This window comes from Dendronephthya gigantea, unplaced genomic scaffold (assembly GCF_004324835.1).
Source record: "Dendronephthya gigantea isolate DGI-Jeju-01 unplaced genomic scaffold, DenGig_1.0 000059F, whole genome shotgun sequence".
NCBI lineage: Eukaryota > Metazoa > Cnidaria > Anthozoa > Malacalcyonacea > Nephtheidae > Dendronephthya > Dendronephthya gigantea.
The window spans coordinates 728,565-752,361 of NW_021163069.1; the positions used below are offsets into that span (position 1 = coordinate 728,565).

Consider the following 23,797-nt stretch of genomic DNA (forward strand, 5'->3'; position numbering starts at 1 on the left):
CAAAAACTTCGCAAATTATGACTTTGGGTACGGATTTGGAAAATATGACGATAGAATAAGACGATAGAAAAACATTTCTCGAGTGCAGGTTGTCTATTTTGACAGCGACATAAATATTAAAATACCAAATGTTCAACTAGGCACAAGGTCATTGATATAAACAGCAAGTATGACCCTTAAATATGAATAAATTCTGTCTGGAGCTAGATGTTTGACTACCATGGAATTTGCTACTGTGGAATAGCAACCAACTCTAAGCGAGGTTGTTAATTTTGACAAAGAAAACAAGAACAGGTTGCGAGAAGAGCCAAATGCTTCTGAGATAAGGAATGACTGAGCAAACGTGAAAAGTTTTAAACCCTTTAAACTTCCTGTTTATATGTATGTTGAATAGGTCTTAATTCTTCATTAATTCTCGAATATTCAATTACCATTTCAAGTACGACACTGTAAATAATATTTTAAAGTCATTCAATAGTTTTCTCTTTGATAGCGATGCAGAAATGCACAATTATGAACCAGTGATTAGATTTTCGGTTTTAGGGATTTTGCGAGCAAATACCGAGGAGGAATACAATACTTTAGGAAATACAAGAGTTCTGAAGTATCGTATTTCAACGTGGGTTGTTCAGCATTCAGGAATCCCAGTTACGAAATATAGTTAATCAAAATGGCCAACGTTGTTATCCGTCTTGCTAACGAAGCCGACTTACCAGCCGTTTTAGAAATGTCAGAAGGTATATATGAAGGCCGTGATGAATTTCCTTATGAGTTTCTGAACTTTTTGCATGACCCAAACCGAACAATTTTGATCGCTGAGATGGATGGCAAAGCCGTCGGCTTACAAGTCATGCATGTTATTGATGAAGGCGAAGCAGTCTTGGCTCATTCCTTGCGGGTGCATTGTAAATATCGTTGTCAGGGAATAGGGAGACGACTGGTCCAAGAGAGTCGCAATTATGTCAAAGCCAATTTTCCACAAGTTAAGTTTGAGCGATATCTGACTGGAAACGATGCACGTCTGGCTATACAGAAGCAATCAGACGACGTTCAAATTCACGAGGTTGTATTTTTTCTGTGCCTTGTAAACAGTAATCTATCCGAGCTGAGTCCTCGTCTGGAAAGCTATTTAACAGACCAGACTATAGATTTAAAACTACTGAACAAAGCGGAGCTGGAGCGCATATTAAATCAGGACAAGCTTCGCAAAATTTTGTTCAAAGGAAATTATATTTGTGTGTGGCAACCATACAAGCCACTCGCGTCGAACATCTCAAATGGCTTATTCAAGGATGGTGATGCAATGTTTGTTTCTTATTCTGGTGGATCCGTCGAATCATTCAGTCATTCTCGGTGGGTTCAAACCAATTCACATCCTAAATTGAGGTCCGTCTGTTATACGCTGAACAAAGAGTTGCTTAAAATACATCTTCTCAAGCAGTTGGAACAAGCAATTCAACAGCACCCTGGAGAAGCTTTTTTCTTTCTTCCCATGATCGATACATCGCTGGTAGAATGCACAACTGACTTCTTGTTCAAAGAACTGTCTTTGAAAACTTTAAGGGATGGAGTCAAAGCATATCATAATCTTTACTATTTTGAAAAGTCTCTTGTATAATATAAATAACCTTGTCTCCCCAAGCGGGTCATTTCAAAATTCAAACGTACTTAATCATAAATTTGTTTGGGAGCAAAACCAAGTAGATCTTTATTATGCTAGGATTCTCGGAGGATAACACTGGATAATTGATACAGGTATGGTAAATACCACCAATATTTTTAGGAAAATCCCTTGAGTCCCAGACTCTTGGGAAAAAAATTACTATTATTTTCCTCGGGAGCATACATTAATTGTATATATTTAAAATGAAGTGCACTGAAAGAAATGGCGGCGCCAGCGATGAGATGTCAGCAGTTGAATTAACTATGAGGATACTTCATGTGAAGCAACACAATAGCGGGCTACCTGTGGTAATAAAAGCAGATTTATTTCAGTTTCCGACACTAGTTCTTTAAACTGCAAAAACTTCGCAAATTATAACTTTGGGTACGGATTTGGAAAATATGTTTTTGTCTGCAATAAGGGCAAGCAAAAAATTTTTGAATTAACATTTTTGTTTTACTGTATTACGAATTATTTATGTCGTGTAACCTATTGCGATTATTGCTTGATTATTCGACCAATAAACCAAGACAAAAACCGCATTCGCAAATCAAAAATATAAATACCCGGAAAAAAAAGTGAAAATAACCATACTGAAATTTTATAAAGATTTATTCACAGAAGAATAAGACAACTAAAAGAATCACAACAGTGTTATGTAATTTAATTTGTGACAGTTCTATGACATAAAACTTACGAGTAACAACGAACAACTCTTTTGGTATCACTAGATAATTATAATATCAATTTCTTCATTGAGATATGTTAAGGACATGTCTATAAATTTCAGATGAATAACATGGTCAATTGTCTGGTCTGGGACTGTCCGGCGAAGACATTTTTTTAAAGTCAGAGTAAATTGTATATTTACACTGTATGATTACCAGACCACTGCAGTGGCTCCATATCTTGCTTCATGCATATCTGGAAGTTTTTCCCAGCTGTTTTTATCACGTGTAAATCTTTCCACTGACTTCATGTCATTTCCTCTCCAATTTCGACCTGCCATTACAATCACAGCGTCTTTGACAACTGCAGCCACACATCCCCTTCTCTTATACTTCATGTCAGGTAACATGTAACTCTTCTGGGTCGTGATGTTGTACATCAAAACGGTGCTTAATACTTTGCCGTGGCTGTCAACACCACCCATTAGAATGACGTTGTCTTCATCCCACTTGACAGTTGCCATTTCACTCACGGGGTAGGGTAGGGGGGCCAATTCCTGACATTTATTCTTGGTGATGTCATACATAACAACACTTCTCAGTGCTACCATGTTCATCAAATTTTCCCTACCACCGAAAATAAAGATCTTATTACCAAAGATGGCAACACCATGGTAACATCTGCCCTGTGGCATGATGGTCAACACCTTTTTGGTATGAGGTCGAGAAAGAAAAATCTCAGTGATGTTATCAGAACATGAATGTAGATCACCGTCATAACCTCCAATCACTATCAACTTTCCGTTAACAACTACGGTGCAGTGTTCTGCTAACCGTCTAGGTAACTCAGCAGAAAAATCTTCCCAATTTGTGGATTGATCAACCAGAAAATCAATCAATGATAATTTCTCCATGGACTCGGACCAACCAAGACCAGTATAACCGCCTGTGACAAGAAGCTGATTGTTGTAAATAACGGAAGATGGTGATTGACGGCCTGATTTCATCGTGTCAAGTAATGTCCAGGTTGTTGTTGTTAGACTGAACATTTCCACTGAATTTAGACATCTTCCACTTGAGCCCCCAGCAACAACAACCATCGTCTCTCTGTCCTTTCCAACAATTTCTGCTATTTCTTTTTCCTTTTGTTCATGCTGAACCTGTGTCGATGTCGTTGCTGACATTCTTTCCGGTTGCTTCGTGTTTTTGGCATTTATAAACTTCTTCATTTCAACATTATCCGCTTCCAGCAGACGATTTCTTTCTTCCAGCCTGTCCACTTGTCTCTGAAGCAGTTCAACGTTGGCCCCGACATTTTCCACAACAGCATTCACGTTCCCAAAGTCAACTTTAAGAATATCCATCTCTCGTCTTAAAGCATTACAACTATGGCATTTATCTCTGCGTACCTTACACAGAACGGTTTCATGATGAAACAAATCTTGCCGGTCGACTTCCTGCCCACAACCTTCATTCGAGCAGACTGCTGGGGCAAATCCGCAGTCTGCAACATGCTTTTCAAGATCTCCCAACTCAACAAACTTTTCGCAACCACGGTTGAAGAATTCGCAACGGATCTTCAGTTCCGAAAGCAAGTTTGCTATGGTACGAGGCACTTTCAGAGTGTCGACAGTGAGTGATTCCATACATGTCGGGCAAGTCTGAGAATTTATGAGATGCCTGGTGATACAACTACGACAAAATATATGCTCATTATGGCGACACATGACCGGGTCTTTGATGACACTGGTACAAATACAGCAGTGAAGACTAGGGCCGACAGGGTGCTGAAATAGTTCGTCATCATAACCAGTAGTGTAAGACGCCATTTTCTATTTGGACAAAAGGATATATTAACTTAAGGTTAACTCAAACAGTGGCGGATCTAGGCTAGGGGTGTGCAGAATGAATTACTACAGCTGAAATTCGGAATCGCATTGGTGGATTTTAATGTAATTATTTTCTTTTAAATAAATAAATCTATAACCAATAGCATTTTTATTAAGGTGTTTTGAATTTAAAATTAGGCTGTGTAACTTATTCTGCACACCACTAGATCCGCCACTGAACTTAAATTACAGTGAGGAATTTTGTACTCAAAATTCGAGTCTTGCCTTGAACTAGTCCAGTTAATAATATAATGTGAGTATATAATAATATGTGTAATCATGTGAGTAATAAAATAATATGTGTTATCATGTGAGTAATAAAATCAATATCTGTATTCATGTGAGCAATAAAATAATATGAGTAATCAGGGCTATAGTTCCCAGGTCCTTCTATCACGCGCTATTTGATTATTCTGTGTTATTTATTGGCGTCATAAAAACAAAGGCACTTAAGAGTGACGCACGAGAAGACTTGTATTGTCAGGAAAATAAAAATCATGTATATTTTCAATGTCCGGAATTTTCGACAATTTCAAAACAGCAGAAAAATGTAGAAAGTACCCCTAAAGACGATATAAGACGATAGAAAAAGCATTTCTCGTCTGCAGGTTGTCTGTTTTGACAGTGGCATAAATATTATAATACCAAATGTTCAACTGGGCACAAGGTCATTGATATAAACAAGTTTGACCCCTAAATATGAACAATGTCTGTCTAGAGCTAGATGTTTGACTACCACGTAATATGCTGCTGTGGAATAGCAACCAAATCTTGGCTGGTTTCTGAAGAGCGCCTTATTGACTGTGCAGGAACCATAAGCATGATTTTTATCGTTGTTACACGTATTCAAAATTCGAGTATTGCCTTGAACTAGTCAAGTTTAATATAATATGAGTATATATATATATTAATGCATGCGAGTAATCATGTGAGTAATGAAATATTATGAGTAATCATGGGCTATAGTCCCCAGGTCCTTCTATAACGCGCTATTTGATTATTCTGTGTCATCCGTTGACGTCATAAAAAGCAAATGCACGTAAGAGTGACGCACGAAAAGACTTGTATTGTCAGAAAAAATTAAAATCATGTATATTTTTAATGTCTGGATATTTTCAATAATTTTAAAATAGCTGAAAAATAAAAATCATGTATATTTTCAATGTCCGGATATTTTCGATAATTTTAAAATAGCTGAAAAAAGTAGAAAGTACCCCTAAAGACAATATAAGACGATAGAAAAAGCATTTCTCGTCTGCAGGTTGTCTGTTTTGACAGTGGCATAAATATTAAAATACCAAATGTTCAACTGGGCACAAGGTCATTGATATAAACAAGTTTGACCCCTAAATATGTCTGTCTAGAGCTACATGTTTGACTACCACGTAATATGCTACTGTGGAATAGCAACCAAATCTTGGCTGGTTTCTGAAGGGTGCCTTATTGACTGTGCATGAACGATAAGCATGATTTTTATCGTTGTTATACGTGTGTTATTTGACTGTGGGTTTTAGTAAATAAATATACAGTGCTTTTTAAAGTTGACCCCTACTGCATAATTAAAATCCATGTTTGTCAAGCGAGGAAATAATATTGAAGGCTGGCTTTTATATGACATAGTTCGTCGTAATTCACAAGTCGTAATTTGCCGTATTTTTTTGTAATTCGGTATTCATGTGTCGGATTTTGCATAACAAAGATTACGAATTACGACGAGTTATAACGAACTATTTATGCATAATGAAAACCAGCCTGTAACGTTTCTATTAAATAACATTCCATTCACAAACACAAGCGAATAAAAAACATTATCATGTAGATTATAGTCAACCATTTGATCATTCCAATATCTTTCCTTTTAAAGCCACTGTATTAACACTTACGATAATATACAACTGACATTTAGCGTAATAGTGTGTATTATAACGTATTTGTTTCCAACTTACCTTGACGTCCTTTCACGAAAGACTGAAAAATCGTCTGGTTGCGGTGTAATTACATCGCTAAAACTCCAAGCAGAGTTCTTAATTTTGACAAAGAAAAGAACAACAGTTTGCGAGAAATACCTGAGAGATAATGTCTCACAGACAAATGCCAGTGATATATATATATATATATATATAAGGAATGACTGAGCAAGTTTAAACTTCCTGTTTATGTTGAAGAGGTCAAAATTACCATTTCAAGTGCGACATTGTGAATAACATACCACCACTTGTATTAACTAATTTATTGACAGTATTAACGAGTGATAAAGGGTACTAATTACCTCGTGCTACGAACTCGCCATTATAAATACCCATACTGCCATATCGAGCGATCCGCGCTCGTATTTTAACTAGTACTTATAGGTTCGGCGAGAAATTAATTCAGGATAAATACCACAAATAAATACGTCTTAATACAGGTAAGGTAAATACCACAAATAAATACGTTTGGTAATCTGGGAAATGTCAAAGGAAATAATGTCTGATTTCAACGACTTTAAGGATATTTTAGTGCAAACTTAAATAAGTAATTATGGGCCACTGAAAGCATTGTAGACACCTAGTTCAGCAGTAGAGGTGTCGATTACCACAATAGCTAACGTCGTTGTTCGCCTTAGTTCCGTCCTTAGAAATGTCGGATGATGCAATATGGTGTCACAATTATTTCCATGGTTGGTTCCTAATTTTTTGGATCTTTCTTTTCAGAGTTACTATAGGCTTAGGGTACTATTTGAAGTGTGTTTAGCACAGTTGTTCGCCTTGGTAACGACACCGACTTTACCAGCGGCCTTAGAAATGTCGGATGATGCAATATGGTGTCACAATTATTTCCATGGTTGGTTCCTAATTTTTTGGACCAATTTTTTTTATTAAGATTTTTTTGGACCAACATTTTGAACGCAAATTTCCAGAACTTGAAAAGTTGTTTTAATTGTTATTCTGGGTTTTGAAGTGTGGGTTAAGTTATCTCAGTGCAATCCTACATGTAGTATCCCTATATCCTTAGCGTACATCTCGATTTTGACTTTTTGTTCGTCGAAATCACTTCGAGCCCGCGTATGTATGTTCCGCTGTTTCATGATTAGTAATATACTTCATATAGGGAAGAAGAGTATCATGATAGTATACCCAGATACTATGTGAGGATATTCTAAATAATAAAGCGGTATATTAATTATTATAGTAAACTAGCATAGAATTTCCAGCATTACCCCCAGCTTTTTTCTACCCTCTGCATATGTAACTTGCTTGCTTGATCTATAGATATGCACGTATTTAGGATTTTGCTTGGAAATACCAAGGTGAAATACAATACAAACATTTTTTTCAAAAGGTTATATATGAGGTCAGCGTGGGTTGTTTCGCAATCTTAGTAACGAAATATAGTTGATCAAAATGGCCAACATTGTTATCCGTCTTGCTAGCGAAGCCGACTTACCAGCCGTTAAAGAAGTTTCAGAGGACGTATATGGAGGCCATGACTATTTTCTTGGCGAATTTTTGAACTTTTTGAATGACCCAAACCGAAGAGTTTTCATCGCTGAGATGGATGGCAAAGTCGTCGGCTTACGAGCCATGCATATTATTGATGAAGGCGAAACAGTCATTGGTCATTCCTTGCGAGTGCATTATAAAAAGCGTTGTCAGGGAATAGGGACACGATTGGTCCAAGAAAGTCGCAATTATGTCAAAGCGAAATTTCCACAAGTTAAATTTGAGAGATATGCGACACACACTGTCGAACGTCTGTCCATACTGAGGAAATCAGATGATGTTCAATTTCATGAAGCTGGACTTTTTGAGTGCCTTGTGAACGCTGATGTATCCAAACTGAGCCCTCGTCTTGCAAGCTATTCAACTGAACAGATTACAGATTTAAAACTGTTGAACAAAACTGAGCTGGAACGCATCCTTAATCAAGATAAGCTTCGTAAAATTTCATTGAAAGGAAAATATATTGGCATCAGAGAACCAATTCACGCCATTGCATCCAACATCACAAATGGATTATTCAAGGATGGTGATACAATGCTTGCCTCTTATTCTGGTGAATCAGTCGAATCATTAAGTAATTCTCGGTGGTGTAAAACCCTTACATGTCCTCACTTAATGTCCGTCTGTTATACCCTGGATAAACAATTGCTTAAAATCCATCTCGTGAAACAGTTGGAACAAGCAATTCAACAACACTCTGGAGAAATGTTTACCTTTGCTCTCATGATCGATATATCGCTGGTCGAATGCACAACTGAATTTTTGTTTAAAAATCTGTCCTTGAAGAAATCGAGGGATGGAGTGAAAGCATACGACAATTATTACTTCTTTGAAAAATCCATGCAGTAATATGAAAATCCTTGTCATCACACTCAAGCCATTTTATATAAACGTACTTGATTATTAATTTGCCGCGATGAGAGCGATCCGCTGTTCGTAGTGGAGAGCATCGAGCAGGCTACAAGTGACTAAAACATTCATTTATTTAAAAAGCATGCGATTGGAGACGATATTGATTAGGAAATGTTTGTTATTTCTTCTAGTTGTCAAGGAAAGTAAATCTCTAGTATGTTAGTGCAATATTTCTGAAGGGTCTTAAAGGGGAGTAGCAATCGTACAAATCTCAAATTAAAGCTAGCAATCGTTGAGAAAATGTATCAACTATCGGTCCTACGGCAGGTATCGCACATACATATTTCCAGATCGTGGTTATAGTGTTTATTTTGGACACTAATCCATGCGAATAGGTGAGGGTAAATGAAATCAATTACGTATTTTGGCACTGCTTTCGATACGGCATACTTCGAAATCCAGACCGGATTCAGACTGAAAGAAAACCCGGAATCGTGATCAGAAAACCTGGACTCAAAATTAAAAATACGCGGATTCTAAACTGGATTCAAATTGATCCAATTATCTCAACCTCGTTCCCAGGGTCTTTTACCTTGATTTTGGGTTGGGGTAAGGGATCGGCCAGCCACTTCTGTCTTCTGATTGGTTGAATAATTTTTCCTAATTTCTGTGTAACTGGCAGAATATTTTGTAGTTATTCCAAAATAATACAATTCCAATATGCTTTAATGCGACAATATTATCCGTTCCACGTGACGGCGGCATTTCGAAAATACTAGGCAAAATTTTATGATAAATTATGCTTATTCAAAATACCCACAAAATGTGGGTATTTTGAACGGCCGATCCCAGGGCCTTTCCTCTTCTTTCACGTAAAGTCCGAAAAGGCGCTGGGAACGAGGTCGCCAATTATCTATCACCTATCAGTAATATCAGTATTATCTATTATTATATATCTGCCTGTCCTATCTATATATATGGCTTACGATCAAGTTGAACGGTGGAGATATTTTTGCGCAAAGTCATTCCTGCAACTGTAGCATATTTTGACATTGTTTGGGAGCAGGATAATGTCGTGCATATAATCATATTAGTGCGGTGAAATACCAGGATGCCAATCACGCACCCTTATCCACATTGCCAACGGCAAACTACCTCGCCCAAGTCATTATCACAATCTGAGTCACTCAAAACAATACTAGCATGTATGATCTTTTTGCCATTTCTCATTTTTAACGTAAGAGAAATTTATTGCGTATCTGCGGTTACACACAATAAATTGTTAAGAAATTTGATGCGCATGGCAAGGTGTTTTCAAAGGGTCATCTTTTATGTGCAGTTGTAACATAGTGTACAAACATACAGAAATCGTTCGATTTTCATGCCCGACATTTTCTCTTACTCTCTCTCCCAATTTAATCCTGAACATTTTTTTTACCTCCGATCGACTTCTACACTCGACATTTTTCGCCATCCTCGACTTTTTACCGTTGACACTAGACACTCGGCAAATACCCAAACTAATTATGGGGCATTGACAGCATTGTAGGCACCTAGTTCAGCAGTACAGGTGTCGATTACCACAATACGAGTACTCAGAGTAGAGGTGTCGATTACCACAATAGCTAACGTTGTTGTTCTCTTTGGTAACGACACCGACTTTACAAGCGGCCTTAGAAATGTCGGATGATGCAATATAGTGGTCACAGTTATTTCCATGGTTTTGAATTGTGGGTTAAGTTATCTCAGTGCAGTTCTACACGTAGTATCCCTATATCCTTAGCGTACACTACATCTCGATTTTGACTTTTTGTTCGTCGAAATCACTTCGAGCCCGCGTATAGATGTTCTGCTCTTTCATGATTAGTTATATACTTTATACAGGGAAGAACAAAGGGATATTCTAAACAATGAAATTATTATAGTAAACTAGCATAGAATTTCAAGCATTACTCCCAGCTTTTTCTTATTAGCTGCATTAACTATAATCCTGGTCAAAACATTGACGACACTTGTGTTAATTGTACAGTTCAGCAGTCGCGGGATTTATTTCAAAATTCTCCTCCTTTCCCCCACAAATCAATGTTTAGTGATATGTCATAACTCATTCAAGCATTTAGCATAGATTACACATTGATTAAGGACGCGAGGAGAGGGGGGATGAAACAGAAATATTAATGTTTTGCGTAAAAAGTGTAGTCGATGGTTTTGGCCTGTATTGTAGCTTAATCGAGGCTTGATTTATGAATGTGTATTGATTTTGCGAGGAAATACCAAAGTACAAACATTTTTTTGAAAAGGTTCTATAACAGGTCAGCGAAACAGAGGTCGACTGTTTGCAATTCTAGTAACGAAATATAGTTCATCAAAATGGTCGACATTGTTATCCGTCTTGCTAACGAAGCCGACTTACCAGCCGTAATAGAAATTTCAGAGGGCGTATATGGGGGCCATGACTATTTTCTTGGTGAGTTTTTGAACTTTTTGAACGACCCAAACCGAAGAGTTTTGACCGCAGAGATGGATGGCAAAGTCGTCGGCTTACGAGCCATACATATTGTTGATGAAGGCGAAACAGTCATTGGTCATTCCTTGCGAGTGCATTATAAATATCGTTGTCAGGGAATAGGGAGACGACTGATCCAAGAAAGTCGAAATTATGTCAAAGCGAATTTTCCATAAGTTAAATTTGAGAGATATGTGACACATGTTGATGAGCGTTTGACCATACAGAGGAAATCAGCTGATGTTCAATTTCATGAAGCTGGACTTTTTGAGTGCCTTGTGAACTGTGATGTATCCGAGCTGAGCTCTCGTCTTGCAACCTATTCAACTGATCAGATTACAGATTTAAAACTGGTGAACAAAACTGAGCTGGAGCGCATCCTTAATCAAGATAAGCTTCGTAAAATTTTATTCAAAGGAAAATATATTGGCGTGAGGGAACCATTCCAGGCCATTGCGTCCAACATCACAAATGGATTATTCAAGGATGGTGATACAATGCTTGCCTCTTATTCTGGTGAATCAGTCGAATCATTAAGTAATTCTCGGTGGTGTAAAACCCTTACATGTCCTCACTTAATGTCTGTCTGTTATACCTGGGATAAAGACTTGCTTAAAATCCATCTCGTGAAACAGTTGGAACAAGCAATTCTACAACACCCTGGACAAATGTTTACTTTTGCTCCCATGATCGATATATCGCTGGTCGAATGCACAACTGAATTTTTGTTCAAAGATCTGTCTTTAAAGAAATCGAGGGATGGAGTGAAAGCATACCACAATTTTTACTTCTTTGAAAAATCCATGCAGTAATATAAAAATCCTTGTCGTCACACTCAAGCCATTTTATATAAACATGCATACATGATCATTAATTTGCCGCGATGAGAGCGATCCGCTGTTCATGTTGGAGAGCATCGAGCAGGCTACAAGTGACTAAAACATTCATTTATTTAAAAAGCATGCGATTGGAGACGATATTGATTAGGATATGTTTTTTATTTCTTCTAGTTGTCAAGGAGAGTAAATCTCTAGTATGTTAGTGTAATATTTCTAAAGGGTCTTAAATGCAAGTGGCAATTCATACAAATCTCAAATCAATAAAGCTAGCAATCTTTGAGAACAAGTTTCAACGGTCGGTTCTACGGCAGGTATCGCTGCACTTTACATATTTCCAGATCGTGGTGATAGTGTTTATTTCGGACACTAATCCCCGGCAAATAGGTGAGGGTAAATGAAATCAATTACGTATTTTGGCACTGCTTTCGATGTGGCATTCACGGAAATCCGGACCGAACTCGGATTCGGACATGAAGAAAACCCGGACTCGAGATCAGAAAACCCGGACTCAAAATTGAAAATCTAAACTGGATTCAAAATGATCCAATTATCTATCACCTATCAGTAATATCAGTATTATCTATTATCATCTATCTACCTGTCCTATCCATATATATGGCTTAAGGCGGATTTCCACTTACAGCGAAATCATTCGCTAGCGAAATATTTGCATATTTTCTTTTGAATTGAGAACAGTCAAGTCGAACTAATTTATTTATGCTGTTAAAATTCAAAAGAAAATATGCAAATATTTCGCTGGCGAACGATTTCGCTGTAAGTGGAAATCTGCCTTTACGATCAAGTTGAACGGTGGAGATATTTGTGCGCAAAGTCATTCCTGCAACCGTATAGCATATTTTGACATAGCGTGGGAGCAGGATAATGTCATATAATAACAATCAAAGGAAATATTAAGTAGAAGAAATTTGATGCGCATGGCAAGGTGTTTTCAAAGGGTCATCTTTAATGTGCAGTTGTAACATAGTGTACAAACATACAGAAATCGTTCGATTTTCATCCCCGACATTTTCTCTTACTCTCTCTCCCAATTTAATCCTTAACATTTTTTTCTTACCTCCGACTTCTACACTCGACATTTTTCGCCATCCTCGACTTTTTACCCTTGACACTAGACACTCGGCAAATACCCCAACTCTTGTTTATCATCAATATCATGCACATCTTTTGTAATCCATATGCTTGTTGCACTTATATCAAAGCCTTGTTTTCATGCATGACCAAAGCTAACATGGGAAAACACTATAACTGTCCGTAGCGCCCAGTCAAAAATTCTGAATAAAATATACTAATTCTGAAAAAGATCTATTCATCTAAATTTCCCTTAAATAATTCCGAATCGGATAATTGGATAATTTTGAATCCAGTTTAGAATCCACGTATTTAAATTTTGAGTCCGGGTTTTCTGATCTCGAGTCCGGGTACGAGTCCGGGTTTTCTTTCAGTCCGAGTCCGGATTTCGAAGTATGCCCTGTTGATATGTATTCGATGTTAAATACGATACTTCGAAATCAGCGTAGGTAATTCAGTAAACCCAACGACGAAATTTAGATAACAAAAATGGCCAACGTCGTTACCCATCTCGCTAACGAAGCCGACTTACCAGCCGTTTTAGAAATGTTGGAAGGTATAAATCATTGCCATGACTTTTTTGTTAGCCAGTTTCTGGACTTTTTGAGTGAGCTTAACCGAAGAATTTGGTTTCCAAAAGAAAAAGAGAAATTGAAGAAATTTTAGTAAAATCTGAAGAAAAGCTTGGAAATGTTCGGAAGATTCTTTATTATATATTGCTTTTCACTGCATGTTCATTCATGCAAAATTTATGTGCAAAATATTACTTGAACAAGCTGCTAAGCACATCAGGTTTCTAGGATGCGATATGAAGCACATGTTGTGTTTAACACTTGATGCCATTGAAATTAGACACAAAAAAATTGGTCCAATATTTTAAGGTGGACACAAGCCTGTGAGCAGGCTACCTTGTCGTCCTTGTGCTCAGGTATTTATAAGGACATTTTAATGCAGAATAAAAGGCCGGAATTTGTATGGTGCGTTGTGGAAGCATAGGTAAGTTCAGCAGCAGAAGTTTAGATTACACATTTTGGTAGCGTCGTTTTTCGCTTTGGTAACGATGTGGATATGTATTCGATGTGAAATACGACACTTCGAAATCAGCGTAGGTAATTCAGTAAACCCAACGACGAAATTTAGATAACAAAAATGGCCAACGTCGTTATCCATCTCGCTAACGAAGCCTACTTACCAGCCGTTTTAGAAATGTCGGAAGGTATAAATCATGGCTATGACTATTTTGTTAGCGAGTTTTTGAACTTTTTAAGTCAGGCAAACCGAAGAATTTGGATTTCAAGAAAAAAAGAGAAATCGAAGAAATTTTAGTAAAATCTGAAGAATAACTGAGAAATGTTTGGAAGATTCTTTATTATATTGCTTTTCACTGCATGTTCATTGCCACATTGTCTCCGTGCAAAATTTAAGTGCAAAATGTTACTTGAACAAGCTGCTAAGCACATCAGGTTTCTAGGATGCGATATGAAGCACATGTTGCATTTAACACTTGAAGCCATTGAAATTAGATACAAAAAAATTGTTCCGAGATATTAAGGTGGAAACAAGCCTGTGAGCAGGCTATCTTGTCGTCCTTGTGCTCAGGTATTTATAAGGACATTTTAAATCGGAATAAAAGGACTTTGTATATGGTGCGCTGTGGAAGCATAGGTAAGTTCAGCAGCAGAGGTTTAGATTACACATTTTGTTTGCGTCGTTTTTCGCTTTGGTAACGATGTGGATATGTATTCGATGTGAAATACGACACTTCGAAATCAGCGTAGGTAATTCAGTAAACCCAACGATGAAATTTAGAGAACAAAAATGGCCAACGTCGTTATCCGTCTTGCTGACGAAGCCGACTTAGCAGCCGTTTTAGAAATGTCGTAAGGTATAAATCATGGCCATGACTATTTTGTTAGCGAGTTTTTGAACCTCTTAAGTCAGCCAAACCGAAGAGTTTAAAGAAAAAAAGAGAAATCGAAGAAATTTTAGTAAAATCTGAAGAATAGCCGAGAAATGTTCGGAAGATTCTTTATTATATATCGCTTTTCACTGCATGTTCATTCATACAAAATTCAAGTGCAAAATATTACATGAACAAGCTGCTAAGCCCATCAGGTTTCTAGGATGCGATATGGAGCACATGTTGCGTTTAACACTCGAAACAGAAAAAAAAAGCGTTTAACATTGAAATTAGAGAAAAAAGAATTGGTCCGAGATTTTAGGGTGGAAACAAGCCTGTGAGCAGGCTACCTTGTCGTGGTATTTATAAGGACATTTTAATGTAGTATAAAAAGAATTCGTATGGTGCGCTGTGGAAGCGTAGGTAAGTTCAGCAACAGAGGTTTAGATTACACATTTTGTTAGCGTTGTTTTTCGCTTTGGTAACAAAGGCGACATACCAGCGGCCCAGCGCACACTGAGGTACTTTGCGCATACATATGTCGCCCATTGTCGCCCACACATGCATATATATTCCTAGTCTGTGGGGACCAAATTGTATCAATCCAGTAGACCAATCTCGATAATTTCCAAAAATTTCCGGCGATATTCCGACATTTTCCGATACTTTCCGATCTTAAAATTTAGATATATGAACTTTTTGTCATTCTTGTGAACTTTTGACGTAAGCGAACATGACTATTTCGAAATTTCATCTGGCAACACTGTATTCATTTGCGGATACATGTCATATTAAACAACACCCCCAAGCATTGTGCATGTAAATTTCGCTTTAACCAAAATGCCCAACGTTGTTTTCCGTCTTGCTAACGAAGCCGATTTACCAGCCGTTTTAGAAATGTCGGAAGATATATATGGGGGCCATGACTATTTTGTTAGCGAGTTTCTGAAATTTCTGAATAACCCGAACCGAAAAATTTTGATCGCAGAGATGGATGGCAAAACTGTTGGCTTACGAGTCATGCATATTGTCGATGAAGGCGAAACGGTCATTGGTCATTCTTTGCGTGTACATTTCCAACATCGTTGCCAGGGAATAGGGAGACAGCTGATCCAGGAATGTCGCAATTATGTGAAAGATAATTTTCCTCAAGTTAAATTTGAGCGATATCTCACAGGCAACGCTGCACGTCTGGCTATACAGAAGAAATCAGATGATGTTAAATTTCATGAAGCTGTAGCTTTTGCGCGCCTTGTGAAGAGTAATGCATCCGAGCTCAACTCTCGTCTCGCAAGCTATTCAACTCACCAGACTACAGATTTAAAACAGTTGAACAAAACTGAGCTGGAACGCATCTTAAACCACAGTCAAGATCAGCTTCGCAAAATTTTGTTTAAAGGAAAATATATCGGTGTACGACAACCATTCAAAGCTCTTGCGTCTAACATCACGAACGGATTATTCGAGGACGATGATGCCATGTTTGTTTCTTACTCTGGTGAATCCCTCTTATCATTAAGTCATTCTCGGTGGTATCCAGTCGCTGAACGCCCTCGATTAAATATTGTGTGCTACACTCTGGACAAAGAGTTGCTTAAGTTTCATCTCGTTAAGCAGTTGGAATATTCAATTACACAACACCTTGGAGAAACATTTATTTTTGCTCCCATGATCGATACATCGCTGGTTGAAAGCACAAATGATTTTCTGTCCAAAGATCTGTCTTTGAAGACATTACGCGATGGCGCGAAAGCATATCATAATCTTTATTTTTATGAAAAATCCTTTGTATAATATAAACATTATTAACCGGGTAATATTTCAAACAAACTTATGCTGAATTTGGTCGGGCTATATCAGTGACAATAGGACCATTTATACGATTATTTATAATCCCAAATCACATACGTATTTTTAAGATACCATCAAATGTGGTATAACAACTGCCTAAAACAAACAAAACTCTTCTCGACGTTTCAACCTGAGGGCTTTCGTCAGGAGAGTTATTATGGCGAAGGTCGTCAGGTCGAAACGTCAATAAGTGCCAGTTTGTTTATTTTAGGCAGTTGTTATACCAAATTTGATCCTAAGTTGTTTGAAGACGCTGCCACGTACGCAGCTCCCTGGTTATATTGGAACGTATTTTTAAGTATAATCACTATATCACCTTATAACAATTTATAAAATATATTCATTTAATATTCGTTTTTTGTAAACTTACGTTCTGATTGGTCGATTTGTACCACGTGAGTGAATGTTATATAACATTATAATATAAGTATGATATAACGAGCAATTTGATTGGCTACCGCATGTGCATTGTGAGGCCATAATGCACGCTTCTGGCTTTTGAAGTTTTTGTTGCTAAGCAATATCTTAAATAACATGTAAGGAGAATTTCATTATTGATCAAATAAATATATTTTGTTGTTGCCCTATAATTTCTTCTTATATTATAAAAGAATTAAAAAAGCTCGTCGCGTGCCTTTATGGTGTAATAATGCACTCGGGGAAATGTTGGAAGAATACTCGAGAAGCTTGTAAAACACTCGGCTACGCCTCGTGTTTTACAAGCTTCTCTCGTATTCTCCCAACATTCCCCCATCGTGCATTATTACACCATAAAGGCACGCGACTCGTTTTTTAATTCTTAAACAACGCCACGGCAGTGCCGTTATAGGATTTATCGCACTATCAAAATGGCAGCAACAAACAAAAAATTTGCCGAAATGAGCGAAGAGAACGAAGAGGAAATTAATGTAATTATAGATGAATCAACACCGAAAAATACTAAACGGGCAACCGCTTGGGGTGTTTTATAGTATTTAAAGATAAGCATGTGTTGTTTATTCAAGTTTTGAAATGATATAAAGTCTTTACGAGTTTACTCAAAATGAATATTAAAAGCATTAAAGCACTCTTTGTTTGGGCATTATCGTTTTTACATGCACTTGTTCACTTCGAAAGTTAAGGAATGAATAGTTATATAAATACAGTATTGGAATAAAATATGGAAACACTAAAGTTAGGTTTGAATTATAACAAAATTTAGCTAATAAATTAGGTTAACAAACTACCACAATCGGGCTCTTATTGGCAACAGCTTCGTTTTTCAGCAAGATAACGATCCCAAGCATACAGCAAGGGTAGTCAAACGATACCTGGAAAACAAGACACGAGATGGCAGTTTGACTGTCCTAGACTGGCCGGCCCAGAGTCCAGATATGAACATCATTGAGCAAGTGTGGACGTACATGGAGCAGGAGAAAGTGAAGAGAGCTCCTGCAAACTTGCAGCAGCTGTGGGAGGTGTTGCAGGACATCTGGAGAACTATTCCTGTTGCCTTTATCCAAAAACTTTATGACAGTGTTCCCAGTCGTGTCAATGAACTGTGTAAAGCTAAAGGGCTTCACACTAAGTATTAAAGTTCAACTGTGTGGAAGTCTAGCGTTTGTCTTTTTCTTATACTAATATTACCTACAATTCTTGAGTTACAATAAAATTTGTTTGCATGTCACAGAAAATATCACGGAATGTCTTATTAATGGATATTTTATAAGATGTTTCCATATTTTATTCCAATACTGTATACTGAATTGACTCACACTGTGTTTGTTGCGAGTAGAAACAGAACCAAAAGTGAGAATTATCAAAGGTTATAGGACCGCGCTCGTAACAGTATATAGGTATGAACGTCCCTAGAATATTACCAATTCCTTTGTACAAAAAATTCTTAGTTCTATTTGATCCGCAAGTATTGTTTTGTTTCCATTTTATGTTTGTGGGAAAAGCGCTCTGTTATTCAAAATCCGGTTAGCTTAACCGAGGGTTTAGTGAATGATTTTTGCCACAAGACGTCTGAGTAAATATAATTTTAGGCCATTAGCAATCATTAATCGCTTTTTCCTTTCATGTATGACATATGCTTGGATTAATACCTGGATAAACAGTTTTAAGTCGTCACTTATCTTAATTGTCGCATTTTTTTAAAAAAAATGTGCGTGCTGTAGGTAATGCAAGCGCTTATTATGTCAATCAATTGTGTTCAAAATATTGCGCGGTCAAGCATGTAACAGATTACGTCATCAAAAGTTCAATTCGGTAAAATAAGAGTGAAAATAGTTTAAGTTGAAAGATATTGTTGAGGTATTATTCGTAAATTTTACTAGCTGCTGATGATAACTGGTTTAAGTTGTGAACATTAATTTTTTAAGTATCGATCGATTGAGCAGAAGACCAACTCGACTAGTGAGACAACGCTTTAAACAAACAAGAAATGAGAGCTGGAGCGAGCTTCCAAGACCAAGACCAACCCACATTTCTAACTTACAACGCTTATTGGTTGGATAAGGATCAGCCCACTCTGGTTGATGACGTGTGCAAGTTTTCTTAACCGTTACTATAAAAGGGCGTGCACAACACCCGAACCTTCAGTGGACCAACGAAGTGGGACAACGAAGTCGACCCGAACCTTCAGTGGACTAGCGGAGTAAAAAGCATGTGAAACGTTAGAGAAGCTCAACATTACTGAACCAACGACAAATTAAGACAGGACAGGAAACAACGCGAATCCGAAAGGATAGAAAGCAACGAAGATTTGAAGCGAAGGAAGACCGAGAAAAGAATATTAATGAACATTACTTAACCCACTGTAAAGATCCTACTACCTCGCATATAGAAAATAAAATTTAATATTTTGAATACGCGAGAAAACAAATAAAACCAATAACGTATCGTTCCAAGCCAGCCTATGTGCTGTTGTTTGCGCACATATTTTTGTAAATAAGCGGGCAAACTCCCTCTTAAAACGTCGCATTTGTATTAGTTATGAGGACAGATCTACACTTTCTAAAGTACATCTCTAGAAAGAAGCTCCTGCATGTAATCACTTGAATAACGTTTAATTTTTAAATCACACTTACCGTTTTTCAATAAAGATCATCAAGCTCTTGGTTTCGTTCAAATGGCGCGGAATGAGAAAGTGGTGCTCAAAATTCGTTTCCTCGCCTTTAAAATGAGATAATAGCGAGATTTAGCAGGAGGACATGACCGTCAAGGAGTCCAAAGACGACGTGAAAATAACAAATAAATGCATGGCGTGGCGTGTCCAAATACAGACGCATCACGCCATGTTCATGTCCTGTATGTCATGCTCATGTCTTCACTTTGATAACAAGTTCTGAAGGGCCGATAAAGAGAGTTCATTATTTTGTATTTGAGCAATTTGTTCCAACAATGGAAACCAGGCATAAAAGGCGGTTTTCCACTATATTATATAGGCTGAATTATATAAGGAACAATTGAAAAGAAACTCTTTTGAATGATCAGTTTGAAAACTTTAGTGTGTGACACAATTTTAAAACTTATATATTTGTTAACTTGACTTTGGTATAGATCGTGATCGTTCGTGCGAAACACTTCTGTTAATCGCGTTCGACGAAGGAGACGACTCGATTTTGGAACCCTATTATTGTATGCTCTCAAATTCTTATGGATGCCACTCGAGTTTTGCTATTAATTTTATGAACTTTATAACTCTAGCACAAGTTGTTAACATTTTGTTCTGCAGTCTTTCTGCCATTGTAATTTTTTTTAAAGTTTTGTTATTCGCCTTAGGGGCTGATTACATGGTGTCTTTTCAGCCCGGGCTGAGTTTCAGCCTGGCAAACCGGGCCCAAAGTATTTTTCAATTACATGCAGGAAAGTTTCTGTCCGGGCTGTGTTATGACACGTCAGAGTTATTTTAGGACCAGGACTGAAATTTCAGCCCGGGATGAGTTTGTAAAGGGTGGTAGTAGACCTATTTCGATTCTTCGAGCGCTTTAAAATCCCGAATGACAATAACTTAATCTTTAAGGGACTATGACTACACATAAAAATGAAATAAACAAACGAAAAAGCATTGTCAAGGCGAATTTTTCTGTCCGGGTTTAAGCCCTGGGGACGAGGATGCCTTCACCCCTATACGGACCTCCATTCAGGTAAATAGCATACATGTATTCGATATTATTTTATACACAAGCGCCAGATATGAGGTATTCTGCAATTTCATTGGTTGGCTACTAGACAGATATTAGGCGCAAATTTCAACGTTTTACATTTTTCAAAAGCAAATAAATTTTAACTTATCAAAATTTTCTTGTAGATTGCATTAAAATAATAAATTTTGATTGGTCTAGCGTCCATAGATTCCAAATTTTGATCCCAGAATTTAATTTATGTGCTTCTGAAAACTGAAAATTCGCGCCGCGTTGCCGCTTCGCGTCCGGTCTGTGTCGGCCTTTAAATACTCAGGGGGCAGCTAACTAGAGGTCAGCGGTGGTAGTTCTGCCCAACCAAAATGGCCAACGTTGTTATCCGTCTTGCTAACGAAGCCGACTTACCAGCCGTTTTAGAAATGTCAGAAGGTATATATGATGGCCATGACTATTTTGCTAGCGAGTTTCGGAACTATTTGAACGACCCAAACCGAAGAATTTTGATCGCAGTGATGGATGACAAAGCTGTCGGCTTACAAGTCATGCATGTTATTGATGAAGGCGAAACAGCTATAGCTCATTCTTTGCGTGTAAATTGTAAATATCGTTGCCAGGGAATTGGTAAACGACTGATTCAAGAGTGTCGCAATTATGTGAAAGCGAATTTTCCACAAGTTAAATTTGAGAGATACGTGACAAGGAGCAATGCACGTCTGGCCATACAAGAGAAATCAGATGACGTTCAATTTCACGAAGCTGCAGCTTTTGTGTGCCTTGTGAAGGGTAATACATCCGAGCTGCGCTCTCGTCTCACAAGCTACTCTATTGACCAGACTACTAATTTAAAACAATTGAACAAAACTGATCTGGAGCGCATCCTAACTCAAGATACACTTCGCAAAATTTTGTTGAAAGGAAAATACATCGGTATAAGAGAACCATTCAAGGCTCTTGTGTCCAACATCACAATTGGCTTATTCAAGGATGGTGATACAATGCTTGCATCTTATTCTGGTGAATCTGTTGAGTCATTAAGTCACTCTCGGTGGTATTCAGTTGCTAAACACCCTCGATTAAATAGCATCTGTTATACTCTGGACAAAGAGTTGCTTAAAATCCATCTTGTCAAGCAGTTGCAACATGCAATTTTGCAACACCCTGGAGAAACAATTATTTTCGCTTCCATTATCGATAAATCACTGGCTGAATGCACAACTGATATCTTATTTAAAGATCTGTCTTTGACGACTTCAAGCAATCAATTGAAAGCATATCATAATCTTTATTTCTATGAAAAATCCCTGGTATAATAGACCTTAGAGGTGCTTGCGTCATGGGACTGTCAAACAATAAATTGCAATGCAATATATGAAACATGTAGGAAAATCTAACCTAATATTACGTAGATTGACTGTGTGACATGAGCACCTCTAATGTCTATTTACTGCCTTGTGGAAGTACCTTACTTTTGATATTTGCATTAACTCATCCCCAGTCTTCTATCTGAGTTATGTATTGAGATAATCTCAATTTTTCTCTGTCCACAGATAGATGTCTCTGAACACACATACCTACAACATTTGCTAGTATTCTGTCAGAACAAGGTTATCTGGATAACTTTAACATATAGTATTTCACCTACTAATATGTTTTAAAACAACATATCATCATTAAGTACCAAGACCAAAATAATCTGCAATTAATATCCTGCAATTAAGTATAATTATGGCAAGGCATCACACTCTTAGTAGTCGAATAGTGCCATTAAATTACATAATGGATTATAGGAGAGGCAGAAATAGATTTTTAATTTTTACAGTCACATCCTAGAGAGCATAGCTACCCTACTAGCCTAGCCAATTTGGATAACTTCTAAAATACCATTTTTTAAATAAATAGCAGATGTTTATTGCTACAATAAATTGCAATCACTTCACTCTCCAAAATAGCATGCATTCGTTTTTTTTCTAACATTTTGGCTATTCTAAGCTATTTAATTAGTCCGGTTTGCCAGGATAAAACAATTATATATACAAAAGAGCAAAGTCCATTTAAGCTGGATTAAAATGAATATATAATATAAATGAACGTATGATTGCTGTAGTATTGTATGATTGAATGTATGATTGCTAGGCAATGTGCCCTGGTGGCTGCCATTGTTTTGTAACTTTTCAATGATTTGAAATTTATGTTGTAAAATTGATAACCAAATTTCATGAATTAGGTCACATGCACACCCTGTACAAATAAGATTGATAAATATCCAAATCAGTCACAAACGCTATTCGTTGTATTTTTCCAATACAAACAGTTGGGTTTCTAACTGATTTTCGTATTTATTTAAATCTTATTTATTACAAATCCATTTCACAAGACCAAGTTGTTTACAACACAACAAGGTCGTTTGTGTTGCAAACATTTGTAGTATGTTAAATAAAAAATTTGAACTATGGCATCTTTTCTAGCTAGACCCCACTTCCATATGTACAAGACAGGTTTTGTGTACGAATAATTGTTGTTTTTAAATAGAATATAGTTGTGGACGTCTCAATGTCATCTAGCGCCATAGCCACATGGCTACGATAAGGCAATACATAATTTGCTAAAATGACAGCTTAAGCTAAAGAAAATACGGATATATTGGGTAATATGGATGAAACATAAGAAATGAAACATTAGCAATGAAATATCAATGAAATATCATTTTATTACTATTTATCTGCTGTTTACATCAATGTCTTTTGGCTGGGCATTAAATTTACCCCACCTTTTCTGTGCAAACAGTTAATGATTATATTGATGATTATGTTTTTGATTATGAAAATTAATAAACCGGCATTACATGTGCCGGTGTGTGACTGGTTACTGATTGCGTATATTGAACGGTTGCAAATAAAACAGAGCTCCTAGTGACAAAAAATCGGCAACATT

General features: G+C 37.1%; 4 protein-coding genes across 4 annotated transcripts; 3 read left to right on the forward strand and 1 right to left on the reverse strand.

Moving 5' to 3' along the window:
* Positions 1 to 507: 507 nt before the first annotated feature.
* LOC114530113 (histidine N-acetyltransferase-like) lies at positions 508 to 23,104 on the forward strand. Its single transcript, XM_028551703.1, has 2 exons — positions 508 to 737; positions 21,296 to 23,104. The coding sequence occupies exons 1-2, from the start codon at positions 671 to 673 to the stop codon at positions 22,174 to 22,176; spliced, it is 948 nt and encodes a 315-aa protein (XP_028407504.1). The 5' UTR covers positions 508 to 670; the 3' UTR covers positions 22,177 to 23,104.
* On the reverse strand, positions 2,303 to 6,310 carry LOC114530111 (kelch domain-containing protein 8B-like). The gene is made up of 2 exons (XM_028551701.1): positions 6,167 to 6,310; positions 2,303 to 4,163 (listed from the first exon to the last, which is right to left on the reverse strand). The coding sequence occupies exon 2, from the start codon at positions 4,158 to 4,160 to the stop codon at positions 2,544 to 2,546; it is 1,617 nt and encodes a 538-aa protein (XP_028407502.1). The 5' UTR covers positions 4,161 to 4,163; positions 6,167 to 6,310; the 3' UTR covers positions 2,303 to 2,543.
* Positions 7,567 to 8,802, forward strand: LOC114530116 (histidine N-acetyltransferase-like). Its single transcript, XM_028551705.1, has one exon. It carries the CDS (start codon positions 7,604 to 7,606, stop codon positions 8,549 to 8,551), a length of 948 nt encoding a protein of 315 aa, XP_028407506.1. The 5' UTR covers positions 7,567 to 7,603; the 3' UTR covers positions 8,552 to 8,802.
* On the forward strand, positions 15,714 to 16,801 carry LOC114530112 (histidine N-acetyltransferase-like). Its single transcript, XM_028551702.1, has one exon. It carries the CDS (start codon positions 15,729 to 15,731, stop codon positions 16,680 to 16,682), a length of 954 nt encoding a protein of 317 aa, XP_028407503.1. The 5' UTR covers positions 15,714 to 15,728; the 3' UTR covers positions 16,683 to 16,801.
* Positions 23,105 to 23,797: the final 693 nt, after the last annotated feature.